This window comes from Ranitomeya variabilis, chromosome 7, assembly GCF_051348905.1.
Source record: "Ranitomeya variabilis isolate aRanVar5 chromosome 7, aRanVar5.hap1, whole genome shotgun sequence".
Taxonomy (NCBI): Eukaryota; Metazoa; Chordata; class Amphibia; order Anura; family Dendrobatidae; genus Ranitomeya; species Ranitomeya variabilis.
The window spans coordinates 240,180,025-240,201,594 of NC_135238.1; the positions used below are offsets into that span (position 1 = coordinate 240,180,025).

Genomic DNA, 21,570 nt, shown 5'->3' on the forward strand with positions numbered 1-21,570 from the left:
GGCGAGCATACTTGCATTTTAGATGTTGTGCGGTCACATGCTGTATACCTGGCCTGGATGTAAGGTGACCACGTGTGGACGGGCCCTGGAGAACGCCGGATGACGCCGTCGGTCGGGGTTCACCACGTTGACCTTACTGAAGACGCTGGACTCCTCGTACGGGATGCGGGTGGGGTACAGACACGCTGTGTCCTCGGGGGGGAACAAGTGCCATTTCTTCCTGAAAACAAAGAGGTGCCCAAATAATTACCCGAAAAAGAGAAACAAAATGTGCCGAGCATCAGATGTCAGTGACCGTGTCCACAGCGGCACAGAGTGTTTCAGGAGAAGGCAGTAAAACAGCAACTTAGTGGAAAAGGAGGGTTTCGCCAGCAGCACAGAGGATTTCAGGAGAGGTCACACAGCACTCAGTGGAGGGAGCAGGGTTTCGCCAGCAGCACAGAGGATTTCAGGAGAGGTTACACAGCACTCAGTGGAGGGAGCAGGGTCTGACCAGCAGCACAGAGGATTTCAGGACAGAAGTGTAGGGATGCTGTAGGGAGTGGTAACCATGTGATGATGGGAGTGGGTGACGGGGGACTTAGCGCGTAGGAGGGGTACGGACACGTGGCTGGGGAGCTGCGCGGGGGTCTCGGCAGTGGGTAATTCTCCATTATGATCTTGCAGTCGTGATTGATCCGTCCTCCATTAGTCTCCACTGTATGGCGCCTCCAGGATCAATAAATGAAGAACTAAATCAGAAAAGTGAGAGGCTGGAGGCGCGGACCACCCCAGTGAGCGAAGGCAGGAGGGGGCAGCACATGGCAGGCGAGGGGCTCCAGGTGCTCTACGTCTCCCCATCACACCCCACGTCTGCTCCGGCTCCGCAGCACTGGGGGCCGCGCAGCATTAACGCTCCAGCGCAGGAATCAGCCGCAGACGCAAGACAAGTTCACACTGCACAAGGGCAGGATGATGGGGGAGTACAGGGAGCGGCGAACCCGTGACATCATCACAATCACTCGGTGACATCATATATTGTAAACTAAAGTCCCACAGAAAAGGTGTGGAGTCTTAAAGGGATTTCCAGCCTTAATGACAGTATTTGATATGACAGCACATTGCTCTCGGCTCCAGTGCCGCCGTCTGCAGATCATCTCGCCGGTCCTCGCTGCAGGTTCTGTGCTGGACACAGGGCGGCGATGTCGTGTTACCGGTGTATGACGGGGGGCCGGCTGACGGCTAATATCAACCGCTAAGCCAGACCCCCTCTGTCCGACCAATGAAAAGCTCTGCAGCCTTCTAATGTACGTTGTGTCTCCTGATAAGGAAAGTCACAGAGGACTGCACCGGTGCAAATGTGACAAACTCGCAGCTGTGAAAAGTATTAAGTCAGGAAGAGGTCTGCAAGTCTAGACGAAAAATCTGAATATTCACTTACAGCAAGCGGAGATCTAAAACACGACCAAGGAGAAAACCCAAAGTTTATTAGAAAGTTGTAGAACTTTTCATCTCAGAATGATGTTTACACGCTTCTGTCATTTACAGCCCCCCCACCTCTGTCTGCACCCTCCAGCTCTGCCGGCACCGTCCCTCTACCTGCACCCACCCTCTGCCGGCACCGTCCCTCTACCTGCACCCACCCTCTGCCGGCACCGTCCCTCTACCTGCACCCACCCTCTGCCGGCACCGTCCCTCTACCTGCACCCACCAGCTCTACCTGCACTCTCCCTCTACCTGCACCCACCAGCTCTACCTGCACCCACCAGCTCCACCTGCACCCACCAGCTCCACCTGCACCGTCCCTCTACCTGCACCCACCCTCTGCCGGCACCGTCCCTCTACCTGCACCCACCAGCTCTACCTGCACTCTCCCTCTACCTGCACCCACCAGCTCTACCTGCACCCACCAGCTCCACCTGCACCCACCAGCTCCACCTGCACCGTCCCTCTACCTGCACCCACCCTCTGCCGGCACCGTCCCTCTACCTGCACCCACCAGCTCTACCTGCACTCTCCCTCTACCTGCACCCACCAGCTCTACCTGCACCCACCAGCTCCACCTGCACCCACCAGCTCCACCTGCACCCACCAGCTCCACCTGCACCCACCAGCTCCACCTGCACCGTCCCTCTACCTGCACCCACCCTCTGCCGGCACCGTCCCTCTACCTGCACCCACCAGCTCTACCTGCACTCTCCCTCTACCTGCACCCACCAGCTCCACCTGCACCCACCAGCTCCACCTGCACCCACCAGCTCCACCTGCACTCTCCCTCTACCTGCACCCACCAGCTCTACCTGCACCCAACAGCTCCACCTGCACCCACCAGCTCCACCTGCACCGTCCCTCTACCTGCACCCACCCTCTGCCGGCACCGTCCCTCTACCTGCACCCACCAGCTCTACCTGCACCCACCAGCTCTACCTGCACTCTCCCTCTACCTGCACCCACCAGCTCTACCTGCACCCACCAGCTCCACCTGCACCCACCAGCTCCACCTGCACCGTCCCTCTACCTGCACCCACCAGCTCTACCTGCACTCTCCCTCTACCTGCACCCACCAGCTCTACCTGCACTCTCCCTCTACCTGCACCCACCAGCTCTGCCGGCACCGTCCCTCTACCTGCACCCACCCTCTACCTGCACCCACCCTCTGCCGGCACCGTCCCTCTACCTGCACCCACCAGCTCTACCTGCACTCTCCCTCTACCTGCACCCACCAGCTCTGCCGGCACCGTCCCTCTACCTGCACCCACCCTCTACCTGCACCCACCCTCTGCCGGCACCGTCCCTCTACCTGCACCCACCAGCTCTACCTGCACTCTCCCTCTACCTGCACCCACCAGCTCTACCTGCACCCACCAGCTCCACCTGCACCCACCAGCTCCACCTGCACCCACCAGCTCTACCTGCACTCTCCCTCTACCTGCACCCTCCCTCTACCTGCACCCACCAGCTCCACCTGCACCGTCCCTCTACCTGCACCCACCAGCTCCACCTGCACCCACCAGCTCCACCTGCACCGTCCCTCTACCTGCACCCTCCCTCCACCTGCACCCACCAGCATTGCCTGCACCGTCCCTCTACCTGCACCCACCAGCATTGCCTGCACCGTCCCTCTACCTGCACCCACCAGCATTGCCTGCACCATCCCTCTACCTGCACCCACCAGCTCCACCTGCACCTGCACCGTCCCTCTACCTGCACCCACCAGCTCCACCTGCACCGTCCCTCTACCTGCACCCACCAGCATTGCCTGCACCATCCCTCTACCTGCACCCACCAGCTCCACCTGCACCGTCCCTCTACCTGCACCCACCAGCTCCACCTGCACCGTCCCTCTTCCTGCACCCACCAGCATTGCCTGCACGATCCCTCTACCTGCACCCACCAGCTCCACCTGCACCGTCCCTCTACCTGCACCCACCAGCTCCACCTGCACCGTCCCTCTACCTGCACCCACCAGCTCTACCTGCACCCACCAGCTCCACCTGCACCCACCAGCTCCACCTGCACCGTCCCTCTACCTGCACCCACCAGCTCTACCTGCACTCTCCCTCTACCTGCACCCACCAGCTCTACCTGCACTCTCCCTCTACCTGCACCCACCAGCTCTGCCGGCACCGTCCCTCTACCTGCACCCACCCTCTACCTGCACCCACCCTCTGTCCGGCACCGTCCCTCTACCTGCACCCACCAGCTCTACCTGCACTCTCCCTCTACCTGCACCCACCAGCTCCACCTGCACCCACCAGCTCCACCTGCACCGTCCCTCTACCTGCACCCACCAGCTCTACCTGCACTCTCCCTCTACCTGCACCCACCAGCTCTACCTGCACCCACCAGCTCCACCTGCACCCACCAGCTCCACCTGCACCCACCAGCTCTACCTGCACTCTCCCTCTACCTGCACCCTCCCTCTACCTGCACCCACCAGCTCCACCTGCACCGTCCCTCTACCTGCACCCACCAGCTCCACCTGCACCCACCAGCTCCACCTGCACCGTCCCTCTACCCGCACCCTCCCTCCACCTGCACCCACCAGCATTGCCTGCACCGTCCCTCTACCTGCACCCACCAGCATTGCCTGCACCGTCCCTCTACCTGCACCCACCAGCATTGCCTGCACCATCCCTCTACCTGCACCCACCAGCTCCACCTGCACCGTCCCTCTACCTGCACCCACCAGCTCCACCTGCACCGTCCCTCTACCTGCACCCACCAGCATTGCCTGCACCATCCCTCTACCTGCACCCACCAGCTCCACCTGCACCGTCCCTCTACCTGCACCCACCAGCTCCACCTGCACCGTCCCTCTACCTGCACCCACCAGCATTGCCTGCACCATCCCTCTACCTGCACCCACCAGCTCCACCTGCACCATCCCTCTACCTGCACCCACCAGCTCCACCTGCACCGTCCCTCTACCTGCACCCTCCCTCTACCCGCACCCTCCCTCCACCTGCACCCACCAGCATTGCCTGCACCGTCCCTCTACCTGCACCGTCATCATCATATCACGGGGGCTCCACGTTACCTGCCTTGCACTTGTAGCACCAGGTTGCAGCCATAGGAGTCGATGTGACACGGGGTGTTTGCGCCTCGGCTTCCAATCCACAAGGTGCTGTCCCGTCCGTCTCTTCCCGGGAACCCGAAATCAGCCCAGGACACCTCCTGCCGGAGCAACACAGGGAGGTGATGTAAAGATTATGTACTCAGTCCTGAGCAAAACTATTAGGCAGGTGGGAGGGAAATGCTGAAAAACCACTTTACAACAGACGTGATAATAGACACAGTTTATACCGGCGGATCCTTCATGATGTGACACCAACGGGGGCGTCTGATCAGCTCAAGATTTATACTACAGCCGGACAACGACCCCCAACATCCGGCCAATGTCAGTAAGAACAAGCAGTCCTGGAGGTGAAGATCCGGAGCCCCGATCTCCCATCATCCGTCTGTCTGGGATCACATGAAGGATCCACTGAGCCTCATACACAGGAGATCCGGAGTCAGGTCTCCAAGATGTCTGGAGCAACGTCCTGCCGAGATCCTCTGTAACCAGATACTGATGATGGAGGTGACGGGCGGTCACCAGATACTGATGATGGAGGAGACGGGCGGTCACCAGATACTGATGGTGGAGGTGATGGGTGGTCACCAGATACTGATGATGGAGGAGACGGGCGGTCACCAGATACTGATGATGGAGGAGACGGGCGGTCACCAGATACTGATGATGGAGGAGACGGGCGGTCACCAGATACTGATGATGGAGGAGACGGGCGGTCACCAGATACTGATGATGGAGGTGACGGGCGGTCACCAGATACTGATGATGGAGGTGACGGGCGGTCACCAGATACTGATGATGGAGGTGACGGGCGGTCACCAGATACTGATGATGGAGGTGACGGGCGGTCATCAGATACTGATGATGGAGGAGACGAGCGGTCACCAGATACTGATGATGGAGGAGACGGGCGGTCACCAGATACTGATGGAATTTTTATTTCTCTTTTATGCATTTAGTATAAATAACACATTAACCCTTTCATGTATGACGGCTTTCTCTGCATATACAGTCTATACTGCAAATAAGGAATTAACCCCATTCGCGCCACACTCCATTACAAACACCCCAATAGTACAAGCAGTGCCCCCCTCCCCGATGCTGTAGGGGCAGACTGTTGCTCCGCTCGGGGAAGGTATCTCAGTGATTGCAGAGCGACGGATCCTGAAGAGCAGAAGAGCGGGATTTCCCGCAGAGGACGGTGATAACGATCACACAGCAAAGAACGCCGATCGCGATTACATCACAGGAAAAGATGGAAAAGTTCAACTCATCGCGGTCGCTGCGACGTGGAGGAGTGAGATAATTCCGTGTATTCCTTAGGTGGACGGTTCCACGCCGTCGTATCATCTGGAGGGTCCAGGATTGTGAGTATTATGATCTGTGGGGTCCGGACCTCGGTATGATATAACTATTTGATTTCCTGTTTCTTCCATGATTGATAAAGCTCACAAAGAACAATCAAAATGTAAAAAGTCATCGACTGATCATCAATATCTGCGACCTGTCGCCCCCGACTACTGTCAGTGTTCAGCCTGGTCTGCACAAATGTAAGGAGGACCCCAGATAACGGAAACACAAAGGAGACATTACAGATCGCTGAGAAGGAGGGGATTCACCAAACGTCACCATTGAAATCAATACTACATGCAGCCAAAATTAAAAAAAAAAAAATCGATCCAGAGCTGCACTCACTATTCTGCTGGTGCAGTCACTGTGTACATATATTACATTACTGATCCTGAGTTACATCCTGTATTATACCCCAGAGCTGCACTCACTATTCTGCTGGTGCAGTCACTGTGTACATATATTACATTACTGATCCTGAGTTACATCCTGTATTATACCCCAGAGCTGCACTCACTATTCTGCTGGTGCAGTCACTGTGTACATACATTACATTACTGATCCTGAGTTACATCCTGTATTATACCCCAGAGCTGCACTCACTATTCTGCTGGTGCAGTCACTGTGTACATACATTACATTACTGATCCTGAGTTACATCCTGTATTATACCCCAGAGCTGCACTCACTATTCTGCTGATGCAGTCACTGTACATACATTACATTACTGATCCTGAGTTACATCCTGTATTATACCCCAGAGCTGCACTCACTATTCTGCTGGTGCAGTCACTGTGTACATAATTACATTACTGATCCTGAGTTACATCCTGTATTATACCCCAGAGCTGCACTCACTATTCTGCTGGTGCAGTCACTGTGTACATATATTACATTACTGATCCTGAGTTACATCCTGTATTATACCCCAGAGCTGCACTCACTATTCTGCTGGTGCAGTCACTGTGTACATACATTACATTACTGATCCTGAGTTACCTCCTGTATTATACCCCAGAGCTGCACTCACTATTCTGCTGGTGCAGTCACTGTGTACATATATTACATTACTGATCCTGAGTTACATCCTGTATTATACCCCAGAGCTGCACTCACTATTCTGCTGGTGCAGTCACTGTGTACATATATTACATTACTGATCCTGAGTTACATCCTGTATTATACCCCAGAGCTGCACTCACTATTCTGCTGGTGCAGTCACTGTGTACATACATTACATTACTGATCCTGAGTTACCTCCTGTATTATACCCCAGAGCTGCACTCACTATTCTGCTGGTGCAGTCACTGTGTACATACATTACATTACTGATCCTGAGTTACATTCTGCATTATACTCCAGAGCTGCACTCACTATTCTGCTGGTGCAGTCACTGTGTACATACATTACATTACTGATCCTGAGTTACATTCTGTATTATACTCCAGAGCTGCACTTACTGTTCTGCTGGTGCAGTCACTGTGTACATACATTACATTACTGATCCTGAGTTACATCCTGTATTATACTCCAGAGCCGCACTCACTATTCTGCTGGTGCAGTCACTGTGTACATATATTACATTACTGATCCTGAGTTACATCCTGTATTATACTCCAGAGCCGAACTCACTATTCTGCTGGTGCAGTCACTGTGTACATACATTACATTACTGATCCTGAGTTACATCCTGTATTATACTCCAGAGCCGCACTCACTATTCTGCTGGTGCAGTCACTGTGTACATACATTACTGATCCTGAGTTACATCCTGTATTATACCCCAGAGCTGCACTCACTATTCTGCTGGTGCAGTCACTGTGTACATACATTACATTACTGATCCTGAGTCACCTCCTGTATTATACCCCAGAGCTGCACTCACTATTCTGCTGGTGCAGTCACTGTGTACATACATTACATTACTGATCCTGAGTTACCTCCTGTATTATACTCCAGAGCTGCATTCACTATTCTGCTGGTGCAGTCACTGTGTACATACATTACATTACTGATCCTGAATTACCTCCTGTATTATACCCCAGAGCTGCACTCACTATTCTGCTGGTGCAGTCACTGTGTACATACATTACTGATCCCGAGTTACATCCTGTATTATACCCCAGAGCTGCACTCACTATTCTGCTGCTGAAGTCACTGTGTACATACATTACATTACTGATCCTGAGTTACATCCTGTATTATACTCCAAAGCTGCACTCACTATTCTGCTGGTGCAGTCAGTGTGTACATACATTACATTACTGATCCTGAGTCACATCCTGTATTATACTCCAGAGCTGCACTCACTATTCTGCTGGTGCAGTCACTATGTACATACATTACATTACTGATCCTGAGTTACCTCCTGTATTATACCCCAGAGCTGCACTCACTATTCTGCTGGTGCAGTCACTGTGTACATACATTACATTACTGATCCTGAGTTACCTCCTGTATTATACTCCAGAGCTGCACTCACTATTCTGCTGGTGCAGTCACTGTGTACATACATTACATTACTGATCCTGAGTTACATCCTGTATTATACCCCAGAGCTGCACTCACTATTCTGCTGGTGCAGTCACTGTGTACATACATTACATTACTGATCCTCAGTTACCTCCTGTATCATACTCCAGAGCTGCGCTCACTATTCTGCTGGTGCAGTCACTGTGTACATACATTACATTACTGATCCTGAGTTACATCCTGTATTATACTCCAGAGCTGCACTCACTATTCTGCTGGTGCAGTCACTGTGTACATACATTACATTACTGATCCTGAGTTACATCCTGTATTATACTCCAGAGCTGCACTCACTATTCTGCTGGTGCAGTCACTGTGCACATACATTACATTACTGATCCTGAGTTACATCCTGTATTATACTCCAGAGCTGCACTCACTATTCTGCTGGTGCAGTCACTGTGTACATACATTACATTACTGATCCTGAGTTACATCCTGTATTATACCCCAGAGCTGCACTCACTATTCTGCTGGTGCAGTCACTGTGTACATACATTACATTACTGATCCTGAGTTACATCCTGTATTATACCCCAGAGCTGCACTCACTATTCTGCTGGTGCAGTCACTGTGTACATACATTACATTACTGATCCTGAGTTACATCCTGTATTATACCCCAGAGCTGCACTCACTATTCTGCTGGTGCAGTCACTGTGTACATACATTACATTACTGATCCTGAGTCACCTCCTGTATTATACCCCAGAGCTGCACTCACTATTCTGCTGGTGCAGTCACTGTGTACATACATTACATTACTGATCCTGAGTTACCTCCTGTATTATACTCCAGAGCTGCACTCACTATTCTGCTGGTGCAGTCACTGTGTACATACATTACATTACTGATCCTGAATTACCTCCTGTATTATACCCCAGAGCTGCACTCACTATTCTGCTGGTGCAGTCACTGTGTACATACATTACTGATCCCGAGTTACATCCTGTATTATACCCCAGAGCTGCACTCACTATTCTGCTGGTGCAGTCACTGTGTACATACATTACATTACTGATCCTGAGTTACATCCTGTATTATACTCCAGAGCCGCACTCACTATTCTGCTGGTGCAGTCACTGTGTACATACATTACTGATCCTGAGTTACATCCTGTATTATACCCCAGAGCTGCACTCACTATTCTGCTGGTGCAGTCACTGTGTACATACATTACATTACTGATCCTGAGTCACCTCCTGTATTATACCCCAGAGCTGCACTCACTATTCTGCTGGTGCAGTCACTGTGTACATACATTACATTACTGATCCTGAGTTACATCCTGTATTTTACTCCAGAGCTGCACTCACTATTCTGCTGGTGAAGTCACTGTGTACATACATTACATTACTGATCCTGAGTTACCTCCTGTATTATACTCCAGAGCCGCACTCACTATTCTGCTGGTGCAGTCACTGTGTACATACATTACTGATCCTGAGTTACATCCTGTATTATACCCCAGAGCTGCACTCACTATTCTGCTGGTGCAGTCACTGTGTACATACATTACATTACTGATCCTGAGTTACATCCTGTATTATACTCCAGAGCTGCACTCACTATTCTGCTGGTGCAGTCACTGTGTACATACATTACATTACTGATCCTGAGTTACATCCTGTATTATACTCCAGAGCTGCACTCACTATTCTGCTGGTGCAGTCACTGTGTACATACATTACATTACTGATCCTGAGTTACATCCTGTATTTTACTCCAGAGCTGCACTCACTATTCTGCTGGTGAAGTCACTGTGTACATACATTACATTACTGATCCTGAGTTACATCCTGTATTATACTCCAGAGCTGCACTCACTATTCTGCTGGTGCAGTCACTGTGTACATACATTACATTACTGATCCTGAGTTACATCCTGTATTATACTCCAGAGCCGCACTCACTATTCTGCTGGTGCAGTCACTGTGTACATACATTACATTACTGATCCTGAGTTACATCCTGTATTATACTCCAGAGCTGCACTCACTATTCTGCTGGTGCAGTCACTGTGTACATACATTACATTACAGATCCTGAGTTACATCCTGTATTATACTCCAGAGCTGCACTCACTATTCTGCTGGTGCAGTCACTGTGTACATACATTACATTACTGATCCAGAGTTACATCCTGTATTATACTCCAGAGCTGCACTCACTATTCTGCTGGTGCAGTCACTGTGTACATACATTACATTACTGATCCTGAGTTACATCCTGTATTATACTCCAGAGCCGCACTCACTATTCTGCTGCTGCAGTCACTGTGTACATACATTACATTACTGATCCTGAGTTACGTCCTGTATTATACTCCAGAGCTGCACTCACTATTCTGCTGGTGCAGTCACCGTGTACATACATTACATTACTGATCCTCAGTTACATCCTGTATTATACCCCAGAGCCGCACTCACTATTCTGCTGGTGCAGTCACCGTGTACATACATTACATTACATTACTGATCCTGAGTTACCTCCTGTATTATACTCCAGAGCTGCACTCACTATTCTGCTGGTGCAGTCACTGTGTACATACATTACATTACTGATCCTGAGTTACATCCTGTATTATACCCCAGAGCTGCGCTCACTATTCTGCTGGTGCAGTCACTGTGTACATACATTACATTACTGATCCTGAGTTACATCCTGTATTATACTCCAGAGCTGCACTCACTATTCTGCTGGTGCAGTCACTGTGTACATACATTACATTACTGATCCTGAGTTACATCCTGTATTATACTTCAGAGCTGCACTCACTATTCTGCTGGTGCTGTCACTGTGTACATACATTACATTACTGATCCTGAGTTACAGTCTGTATTATACTCCAGAGCTGCGCTCACTATTCTGCTGGTGCAGTCACTGTGTACATACATTACATTACTGATCCTGAGTTACATCCTGTATTATACTCCAGAGCTGCACTCACTATTCTGCTGGTGCAGTCACTGTGTACATACATTACATTACTGATCCTGAGTTACATCCTGTATTATACTCCAGAGCTGCGCTCACTATTCTGCTGGTGCAGTCACTGTGTACATACATTACATTACTGATCCTGAGTTACATCCTGTATTATACCCCAGAGCTGCGCTCACTATTCTGCTGGTGCAGTCACTGTGTACATACATTACATTACTGATCCTGAGTTACATCCTGTATTATACTCCAGAGCTGCACTCACTATTCTGCTGGTGCAGTCACTGTGTACATACATTACATTACTGATCCTGAGTTACATCCTGTATTATACTCCAGAGCTGCACTCACTATTCTGCTGGTGCAGTCACTGTGTACATACATTACATTACTGATCCTGAGTTACATCCTGTATTATACTCCAGAGCTGCACTCACTATTCTGCTGGTGCAGTCACTGTGTACATACATTACATTACTGATCCTGAGTTACATCATGTATTATACCCCAGAGCTGCACTCACTATTCTGCTGGTGCAGTCACTGTGTACATACATTACATTACTGATCCTGAGTTACATCCTGTATTATACCCCAGAGCTGCACTCACTATTCTGCTGGTGCAGTCACTGTGTACATACATTACTGATCCTGAGTTACATCCTGTATTATACTCCAGAGCTGCACTCACTATTCTGGTGCCATCACTGTGTACATACATTACATTACTGATCCTGAGTTACATCCTGTATTATACCCCAGAGCTGCACTCACTATTCTGCTGGTGCAGTCACTGTGTACATACATTACATTACTGATCCTGAGTTACATCCTGTATTATACCCCAGAGCTGCACTCACTATTCTGCTGGTGCAGTCACTGTGTACATACATTACATTACTGATCCTGAGTTACCTCCTGTATTATACTCCAGAGCTGCACTCACTATTCTGCTGGTGCAGTCACTGTGTACATACATTACATTACTGATCCTGAGTTACATCCTGTCAGGGCAGTTTCTAGCCCAAAAATGACACAGGGCGAGAGTAGGAAATTTCTCCCCCCCCCCCCCCCCCCCCCCCCCCGGCACCGAAAATAATAAACATTATTTTTGTGGGCTTGAGTAATAAATAGAGAGCAGGCTTGTATCTTCCCTTTTTTTAATAAATTATAATTTGCCTTTAACTTATATAGAACTTGGGGAAAAGGGACAAGTATGCTAATTATTAACGGTGAGAACAAAGTTGTAGGTAAATAATATCTATTAATTATTTTGGAAACAGATCCTAAAAATTGTAGGTTGCAGATTTATGAGAAACTGACTCTTCTAGATTTAGCCGCTGCAAAAGCATTAATAGCTTCCGAATAATTCAGCTTTTCTGCCAGTTCATTTTCTAATTCCAGGTCACATTTACTAATCTCTTCTAAAAGGAGATTGGCGAGACTTTCCCCAGATGTATCAGTAGCAGGACGATAGCCAATAAAATGTTCCTTTATTGCTACGTGATCATCATCTATATCAACAAATCTTAAGGTGTATGACAACTGTTCAGTGTGACCTGCATCTTGTGTGCAGTCCAACATTATTGAAAAATACTTAGATCTTTTGGCTTTTTCTAGAATACATTTCTTCACCTGAGAGGCCATCAAGCAGATAATTTCATTTTGAATTAAATTTCCACAGTAATGTGTATGGATTTCCTGGGAAGTAATTCGTTTTAAATGATCTCTCATTACTGGTTCAAATTTTCCAAGAAGCTCTATAAGCCCAAGGAAATGTCCATTATTTGGTGTAAACAATGTATTTGACGATCCTCGAAAAGCTAAATTATTGGTTGCCAGGTATACAGTTACTGCCATAACTCTTTCCAACACTTCTCGCCTGGGTGAGGATGCCACCAGACTGCCAAAGATGAGGTAAGTCAGCTGGGCCCCCTCCCGGGTTTCATGCTGTGGGGCATGCCAAATCAGCATGCCCCAAGGGTGGTTGGGGGGGGGGCAGGTGTGGGGGTCCCCATCCAAAAAAAAAGGCTAGCCCAACCCATCCCATCCCTCAGACCCCCTCACCTGTTCAGTGTGTCAGTGCCCTCTGCCCTCTGAGTCTGAGCGCGCTCAGACTGCTAAATGGGGCTGCTGGGAAGGGAAGGACTAATCCATAGGCAGGGGGTGGGCATTTTTGCTATACTGCTACCACTGTCAGACTAGACTGCAGCCTGTCCTGTCCAGCATTGAAATTGGCAACAGCCAGGCAGCCTAGTCTGACAGTGATAGTGTGTGTGCTTAGCTCTTTGATCACTGTCTCAGGGAGCGCCCGTGCTCAGCCGAGAGCGCGGCGCCCCTGCTATCAGTGTGGGAGTGGCCGAGCTGCCTCATCCTGGCTGTTCATTCTCGCTGTTCATCCAGCGCGGAGCGGAGGTGAGTCATACCTCCCAACTTTTGAAGATGGGAAAGAGGGACAAAGTTTGCGGCGCGCTTTGCGCGCCGCGGCAAATTTTAGGCCACGCCTCTGACCACACCCATTCATAATTAGTCACACCCATATCCACATCCCAACCACACCCATTTAGCACTGCCGATCACACTGTTTCATATACAATAATTATAAACAAAAAAATATGGCCACACAGTGCCCCATACTGTATAATGGCCACACATGATGCTCCATACTGTATAATGAACACACATGACGCTCCATACTGTATAATGGCCACACATGATGCTCCATACTGTATAATGAACACACATGATGCTCCATACTGTATGACCGCACATGATGCTCCAGACTGTATAATGACCGCACATGATGCTCCAGACTGTATAATGACCGCACATGATGCTCCAGACTGTATAATGACCGCACATGATGCTCCAGACTGTATAATGACCGCACATGATGCTCCAGACTGTATAATGACCGCACATGATGCTCCAGACTGTATAATGACCGCACATGATGCTCCATACTGTATAATGGCCGCACATGATGCTCCATACTGTATAATGGCCACACATGATGCTCCATACTGTATAATGGCCGCACATGATGCTCCATACTGTATAATGGCCACACATGATGCTCCATACTGTATAATGACCGCACATGATGCTCCATACTGTATAATGACCGCACATGATGCTCCATACTGTACAATGACCGCACATGATGCTCCATATTGTATAATGACCGCACATGATGCTCCATACTGTATAATGACCGCACATGATGCTCCATACTGTATAATGGCCACACATAATGCTCCATACTGTATAATGACCGCACATGATGCTCCATACTGTATAATGACCGCACATGATGCTCCATATTGTATAATGACCACACATGATGCTCCATACTGTATAATGACATACAGGCACGCAGCTCACACACAGGCACGCAGCTCACACGCACGCAGCTCACAAACACATGCAGCTTTGACACAAATGCATCACACACGCAGCCATCACACACACACGCAGCCATCACACACACACACACGCAGCCATCACACACACACACACGCAGCCATCACACACACACACGCAGCCATCACACACACACACACACGCAGCCATCACACACACATGCAGCCATCACACACGCAGCCATCACACACACACACACACGCAGCCATCACACACACACGCAGCCATCACACACACGCAGCCATCACACACACACAGCCATCACACACACACAGCCATCACACACACACAGCCATCACACACACACAGCCATCACACACACGCAGCCATCACACACACACAGCCATCACACACACACGCAGCCATCACACACACGCAGCCATCACACACACGCAGCCATCACACACACGCAGCCATCACACACACGCAGCCATCACACACACACACGCAGCCATCACACACACACGCAGCCATCACACACACAGCCATCACACACACACACGCAGCCATCACACACACACACACACGCGCAGCCATCACACATGCAGCCATCACACACACACGCAGCCATCACACACACACACGCAGCCATCACACACACACACGCAGCCATCACACACACACGCAGCCATCACACACACACACGCAGCCATCACACACACACACACGCAGCCATCACACACACACACACGCAGCCATCACACACACACAGCCATCACACACACACACGCAGCCATCACACACACGCAGCCATCACACACACACACACGCAGCCATCACACACACACAGCCATCACACACACACACCCAGCCATCACACACACACACACGCAGCCATCACACACATCACACACACACAATCTCCTCTGTGATGCAGGGGCGGCTGATGTCCATGTGCAGCTCTCTGCTGAAGTCTTCAGTCTCCTGCTCACAGCTCTGCACTATCCCGGCACCTCCCCCATCTCTCCTTCTCTGCCGGGATAGCAGCTAAGAGCAGAAGCCGGAGCTCCGTGCACACACAGCCAGAGGTAGTGAATCGCTGACCTTTCTTCTTGATTGCTGCAGGCTCTCTCCTTCAGCGTGGCAGCGCCGCACAGGGGGCGGGAGGGGGGGGGGGTGTTGCGCGGGCGGTCAGGAGGCAGCTTTTATATAAAAAAAAAAAAAAACAGGCTCTCTCTACGTCCCGGAAGTGGGCGGGGCTTCACCGGCGGCCGCAAATTCGGGATTTTAAATGCCCGAAGCGGGACAGCGGGACCCCGGTGCCAAAGCGGGACTGTCCCGCTGAAATCGGGACGGTTGGGAGGTATGGGTGAGTGGCGGCGCCGAGGTGGCCGCAACCATTATGTGCGGTGCGGTGCGGGGGGGGGGGCGCGGCGACGCGAGGCGATGATCTGACCGCTCAGCTGTCAGATTTGCAGCTGAGTTCGGGCAGGGCGCGCCCGCGCTCAGCACTGAGCGCGGCATCCGCGCCCCTGACAGCCCTTAAACAGCAGCAGCAGCGGGCAGGGGACCACCGGGGCCCGAGGCCTCTCCTGCGCCCCCCGGCCCCACGGCGCCCCGTGTGGCCGCCCTGCCCGCCCTGTTGAAGAAACGGCCCTGGTCAGGAGGCAGCTTTTATATAAAAAAAAAAAAAAACAGGCTCTCTCTACGTCCCGGAAGTGGGCGGGGCTTCACCGGCGGCCGCAAATTCGGGATTTTAAATGCCCGAAGCGGGACAGCGGGACCCCGGTGCCAAAGCGGGACTGTCCCGCTGAAATCGGGACGGTTGGGAGGTATGGGTGAGTGGCGGCGCCGAGGTGGCCGCAACCATTATGTGCGGTGCGGTGCGGGGGGGGGGGCGCGGCGACGCGAGGCGATGATCTGACCGCTCAGCTGTCAGATTTGCAGCTGAGTTCGGGCAGGGCGCGCCCGCGCTCAGCACTGAGCGCGGCATCCGCGCCCCTGACAGCCCTTAAACAGCAGCAGCAGCGGGCAGGGGACCACCGGGGCCCGAGGCCTCTCCTGCGCCCCCCGGCCCCACGGCGCCCCGTGTGGCCGCCCTGCCCGCCCTGTTGAAGAAACGGCCCTGCATCCTGTATTATACCCCAGAGCTGCACTCACTATTCTGCTGGTGCAGTCACTGTACATACAGAATACAGTTTTCCAGTTGCAGAGCTCTCATCCCTCCTGGGCTCTGTAGTCCGCCTTCAGTAGCGGTGGCACACTGCTGCCTGGATATGACACTAATCCTGGTCCGTCAGCTCTCCGTAATTAAGCAGCGGCCGCCGGAGAAGCCGCTAATAACATAATGGACTGTAAACTACATTAGGGGATCGGCGGCGGCTCAGGAAGGAGATTAGAAATGTTCAGGGTCAGAGCGCAGAGCAGACACCGTGCGCAGCCACCCAGGAGAACCGCAGACGGCGGCACTAATAGGATGGAAGGGACAGGGGGAGGCGACGGCCGCTCACCGGAGCAGAATCGCTCGCCCCCGTGTTGATGTCATCCACCCGCCGTGTTCGTCAGGAGACTGTGTGTAAATATGGAAATATAGTGATAATGGCAGAGGACTAGTGTAAAGACTGGCCAGAATCAGGACCGGCTCTGCCGCCTGGAGCGACCAATCACAGCTCTGGGAAAACTTTTCTATTAGTTTTCTAAACGTTCTGAGAGTTTTTCCACGAGAAATGATCGTATTTATCGCGTCGCCCGACACTCGCCTTTCTCTTTCCTGATTTGTTCTTGACGCCAGAATTTCAGATGAGGTAAATCGCTCCGAGGAAATGGACGGAAAAGAAAACGCAGTAAGAACGAGGAAGGACGCCGCGTCCATTCATCAAGGTCGCGCTCGTTATCATCAGCCCGGAACGCGCTTATCTGCCCTGACGGCTAATTGTCTTTTTATTCTCCTCTGGAGATAGATAACGCGACGTTCAGCCAAAGTCATCCCTGAACCCGCGCGGAGGAGGCGGCCATGTTGGTCCCCGGTGCTGCGGGGGTTAAGAGCCGATGCCTGGTCTGATAGAGTGAAATCAGGATGACGCAGAACATTAGGATGCAGGACGGGGCTCATCGAGAGGGATAATGGAAGCATTACCTCACCTGGTGCCGGCGCCCAAGATAAACGGAGCAACCGCCAAGAGAGCAACACAAATGGCCCAATAAATCAGGGACGTAGCAGACATGGCTGACGGCGCAGCACCGGAACACGGCGGCCGCACCGCCCGGAGCATCACCGGAACACGGCGGCCGCACCGCCCGGAGCATCACCGGAACACGGCAGCCGCACCGCCCGGAGTATCACCGGAACACGGCGGCCGCACCTCCCGGAGCATCACCGGAACACGGCGGCCGCACCGCCCGGAGTATCACGGGAACACGGCAGCCGCACCGCCCGGAGTATCACCGGAACACGGCAGCCGCACCGCCCGGAGCATCACCGGAACACGGCAGCCGCACCGCCCGGAGTATCACCGGAACACGGCGGCCGCACCGCCCGGAGCATCACCGGAACACGGCAGCCGCACCGCCCGGAGCATCACCGGAACACGGCAGCCGCACCGCCCGGAGCATCACCGGAACACGGCAGCCGCACCGCCCGGAGCATCACCGGAACACGGCAGCCGCACCGCCCGGAGCATCACCGGAACACGGCAGCCGCACCGCCCGGCGTATCACCGGAACACGGCGGCCGCACCGCCCGGAGCATCACCGGAACACGGCAGCCGCACCGCCCGGAGTATCACCGGAACACGGCGGCCGCACCGCCCGGAGCATCACGGGAACACGGCGGCCGCACCGCCCGGAGCATCACCGGAAGGAACACGGCAGCCGCACCGCCCGGAGCATCACCGGAACACGGCGGCCGCACCGCTCGGAGCATCACGGGAACACAGCGGCCACACCTCCTGGAGCATCACCGGAACACGGCAGCCGCACCGCCCGGAGTATCACCGGAACACGGCGGCCGCACCGCCCGGAGCATCACGGGAACACAGCGGCCACACCTCCTGGAGCATCACCGGAACACGGCACCGCCCGGAGCATCACCGGAACACGGCGGCCGCACCTCCCGGAGCATCACCGGAACACGGCGGCCGCACCGCCCGGAGCATCACCGGAACACGGCGGCCGCACCGCCCGGAGCATCACCGGAACACGGCGGCCGCACCGCCCGGAGCATCACCGGAACACGGCGGCCGCACCGCCCGGAGCATCACCGGAACACGGCGGCCGCACCGCCCGGAGCATCACCGGAACACGGCGCCCGCACCGCCCGGAGCATCACCGGAACACGGCGGCCGCACCGCCCGGAGCATCACCGGAACACGGCAGCCGCACCGCCCGGAGTATCACCGGAACACTCCGGCCGCACCGCCCGGAGCATCACCGGAACACAGCAGCCGCACCGCCCGGAGCATCACGGGATAGGGAGAGGGATAATGGAAGCATTACCTCACCTGGTGATGGCGCCCAAGATAAACGGAGCAACCGCCAAGAGAGCAACACAAATGGCCCAATAAATCAGGGACGTAGCAGACATGGCTGACGGCGCAGCACCGGAACATGGCGCCCGCATCGCCCGGAGCATCACCGGAATACGGCGGCCGCACCTCCTGGAGCATCACCGGAATACGGCGGCCGCACCTCCTGGAGCATCACCGGAATACGGCGGCCGCACCGCCTGGAGCATCACCGGAACATGGCAGCCGCTCCGCCCGGAGCATCACCAAAACATGGCGGCCGCATCGCCCGGAGCATCACCAGAACACGGCGGACGCATCGCCCGGAGCATCACCGGAACACGGCGGACGCACCTCCTGGAGCATCACCGGAATACGGCGGCCGCACCGCCTGGAGCATCACCGGAACATGGCAGCCGCTCCGCCCGGAGCATCACCAAAATATGGCGGCCGCATCGCCCGGAGCATCACCAGAACACGGCGGACGCATCGCCCGGAGCATCACCAGAACACGGCGGACGCACCTCCTGGAGCATCACCGGAATACGGCGGCCGCACCTCCTGGAGCATCAACGGAATACGGCGGCCGCATCGCCCGGAGCATCACCAGAACACGGTGGCCGCATCGCCCGGAGCATCACCAGAACACGGTGGCCGCATCGCCCGGAGCATCACGGGAACACGGCGGCCGCACCGCCCGGAGCATCACCGAAACATGGCGGCCGCATCGCCCGGAGCATCACCGGAACACGGCGGCCGCACCTCCTGGAGCATCACCGGAATACGGCGGCCGCACCGCCTGGAGCATCACCGAAACATGGCGGCCGCATCGCCCGGAGCATCACCGGAACACGGCGGCCGCACCTCCTGGAGCATCACCGGAATATGGCGGCCGCACCGCCCGGAGCATCACCGAAACATGGCGGCCGCATCGCCCGGAGCATCACCGGAACACGGCGGCCGCACCTCCTGGAGCATCACCGGAATACGGCGGCCGCACCGCCTGGAGCATCACCGAAACATGGCGGCCGCACCTCCTGAAGCATCACTGCAACACGGCACCCGCACCTCCCGAAGCATCAGCGGAGCACGGCGGCCGCACCTCCTGGAACAGGTATGGACACCGACTATGGGATGGCAGGTATGGACCCCGTCTATGGGATGGCAGGTATGGACCCCGTCTATGAGATGGCAGGTATGGACCCTGACTATGGGATGGCAGGTATGGACCCCGTCTATGGGATGGCAGGTATGGACCCCGTCTATGAGATGGCAGGTATGGACACCGACTATGGGATGGCAGGTATGGACCCCGTCTATGGGATGGCAGGTATGGACCCCGTCTAGGAGATGGCAGGTATGGACCCTGACTATGGGATGGCAGGTATGGACCCCGTCTATGGGATGGCAGGTATGGACCCCGTCTATGAGATGGCAGGTATGGACCCTGACTATGGGGTGGCAGGTATGGACACCGACTATGGGATGGCAGGTATGGACACCGACTATGGGATGGCAGGTATGGACACCGACTATGGGATGGCAGGTATGGACCCCGTCTATGGGATGGCAGGTATGGACCCCGTCTATGGGATGGCAGGTATGGACCCCGTCTATGGGATGGCAGGTATGGACCCCGTCTATGGGATGGCAGGTATGGACCCCGTCTATGGGATGGCAGGTATGGACCCCGTCTAGGAGATGGCAGGTATGGACCCTGACTATGGGATGGCAGGTATGGACCCCGTCTATGGGATGGCAGGTATGGACCCCGTCTATGAGATGGCAGGTATGGACCCCGTCTATGGGGTGGCAGGTATGGACCCCGTCTATGGGATGGCAGGTATGGACCCCGTCTAGGAGATGGCAGGTATGGACCCTGACTATGGGATGGCAGGTATGGACCCCGTCTATGGGATGGCAGGTATGGACCCCGTCTATGAGATGGCAGGTATGGACACTGACTACGGCGGATCTCACCTGCAGCATGTCGGGTCGATCCTTGAATAAAAGTGGCAGGTACTTGTAGTCCGCGTAAGCCCAGGACACCGTGCTATCGAACCGGCCGAAGGGTCCGGACGCTTCCTCAGGAATCCCGCTGACCCAGTCCTGGAACTGCCCGATGGTCGCATCAACGTAGTTGCAGCGAGTCTCAAACTGCGGCTCTAAGAGAAGATGTGGAGACAACAAGTGGCAGGATGAGATACACGGCTCAGCAGATAGTATCACACATGACAGGATTAGATACACGGCTCAGCAGACAGTATCACACATGGTAAGATTAGATACACAGCTCAGCAGACAGTATCACACAGGATAGGATGAG

General features: G+C 53.7%; 1 protein-coding gene across 1 annotated transcript in view; it reads right to left on the reverse strand.

Moving 5' to 3' along the window:
* The window catches only part of HSPBAP1 (HSPB1 associated protein 1), an 86,690-nt gene that overhangs the window by 48,815 nt on the left and 16,305 nt on the right, over window positions 1-21,570 (reverse strand). Inside the window, exons 3-5 of the mRNA XM_077275249.1 lie at window positions 21,225-21,409; window positions 4,520-4,656; window positions 49-220 (exon numbers count right to left, since the gene is read on the reverse strand). Of these exons, the coding sequence (XP_077131364.1) occupies window positions 49-220; window positions 4,520-4,656; window positions 21,225-21,409 (494 nt within the window). The remainder of the gene's footprint in view (window positions 1-48; window positions 221-4,519; window positions 4,657-21,224; window positions 21,410-21,570) is intronic.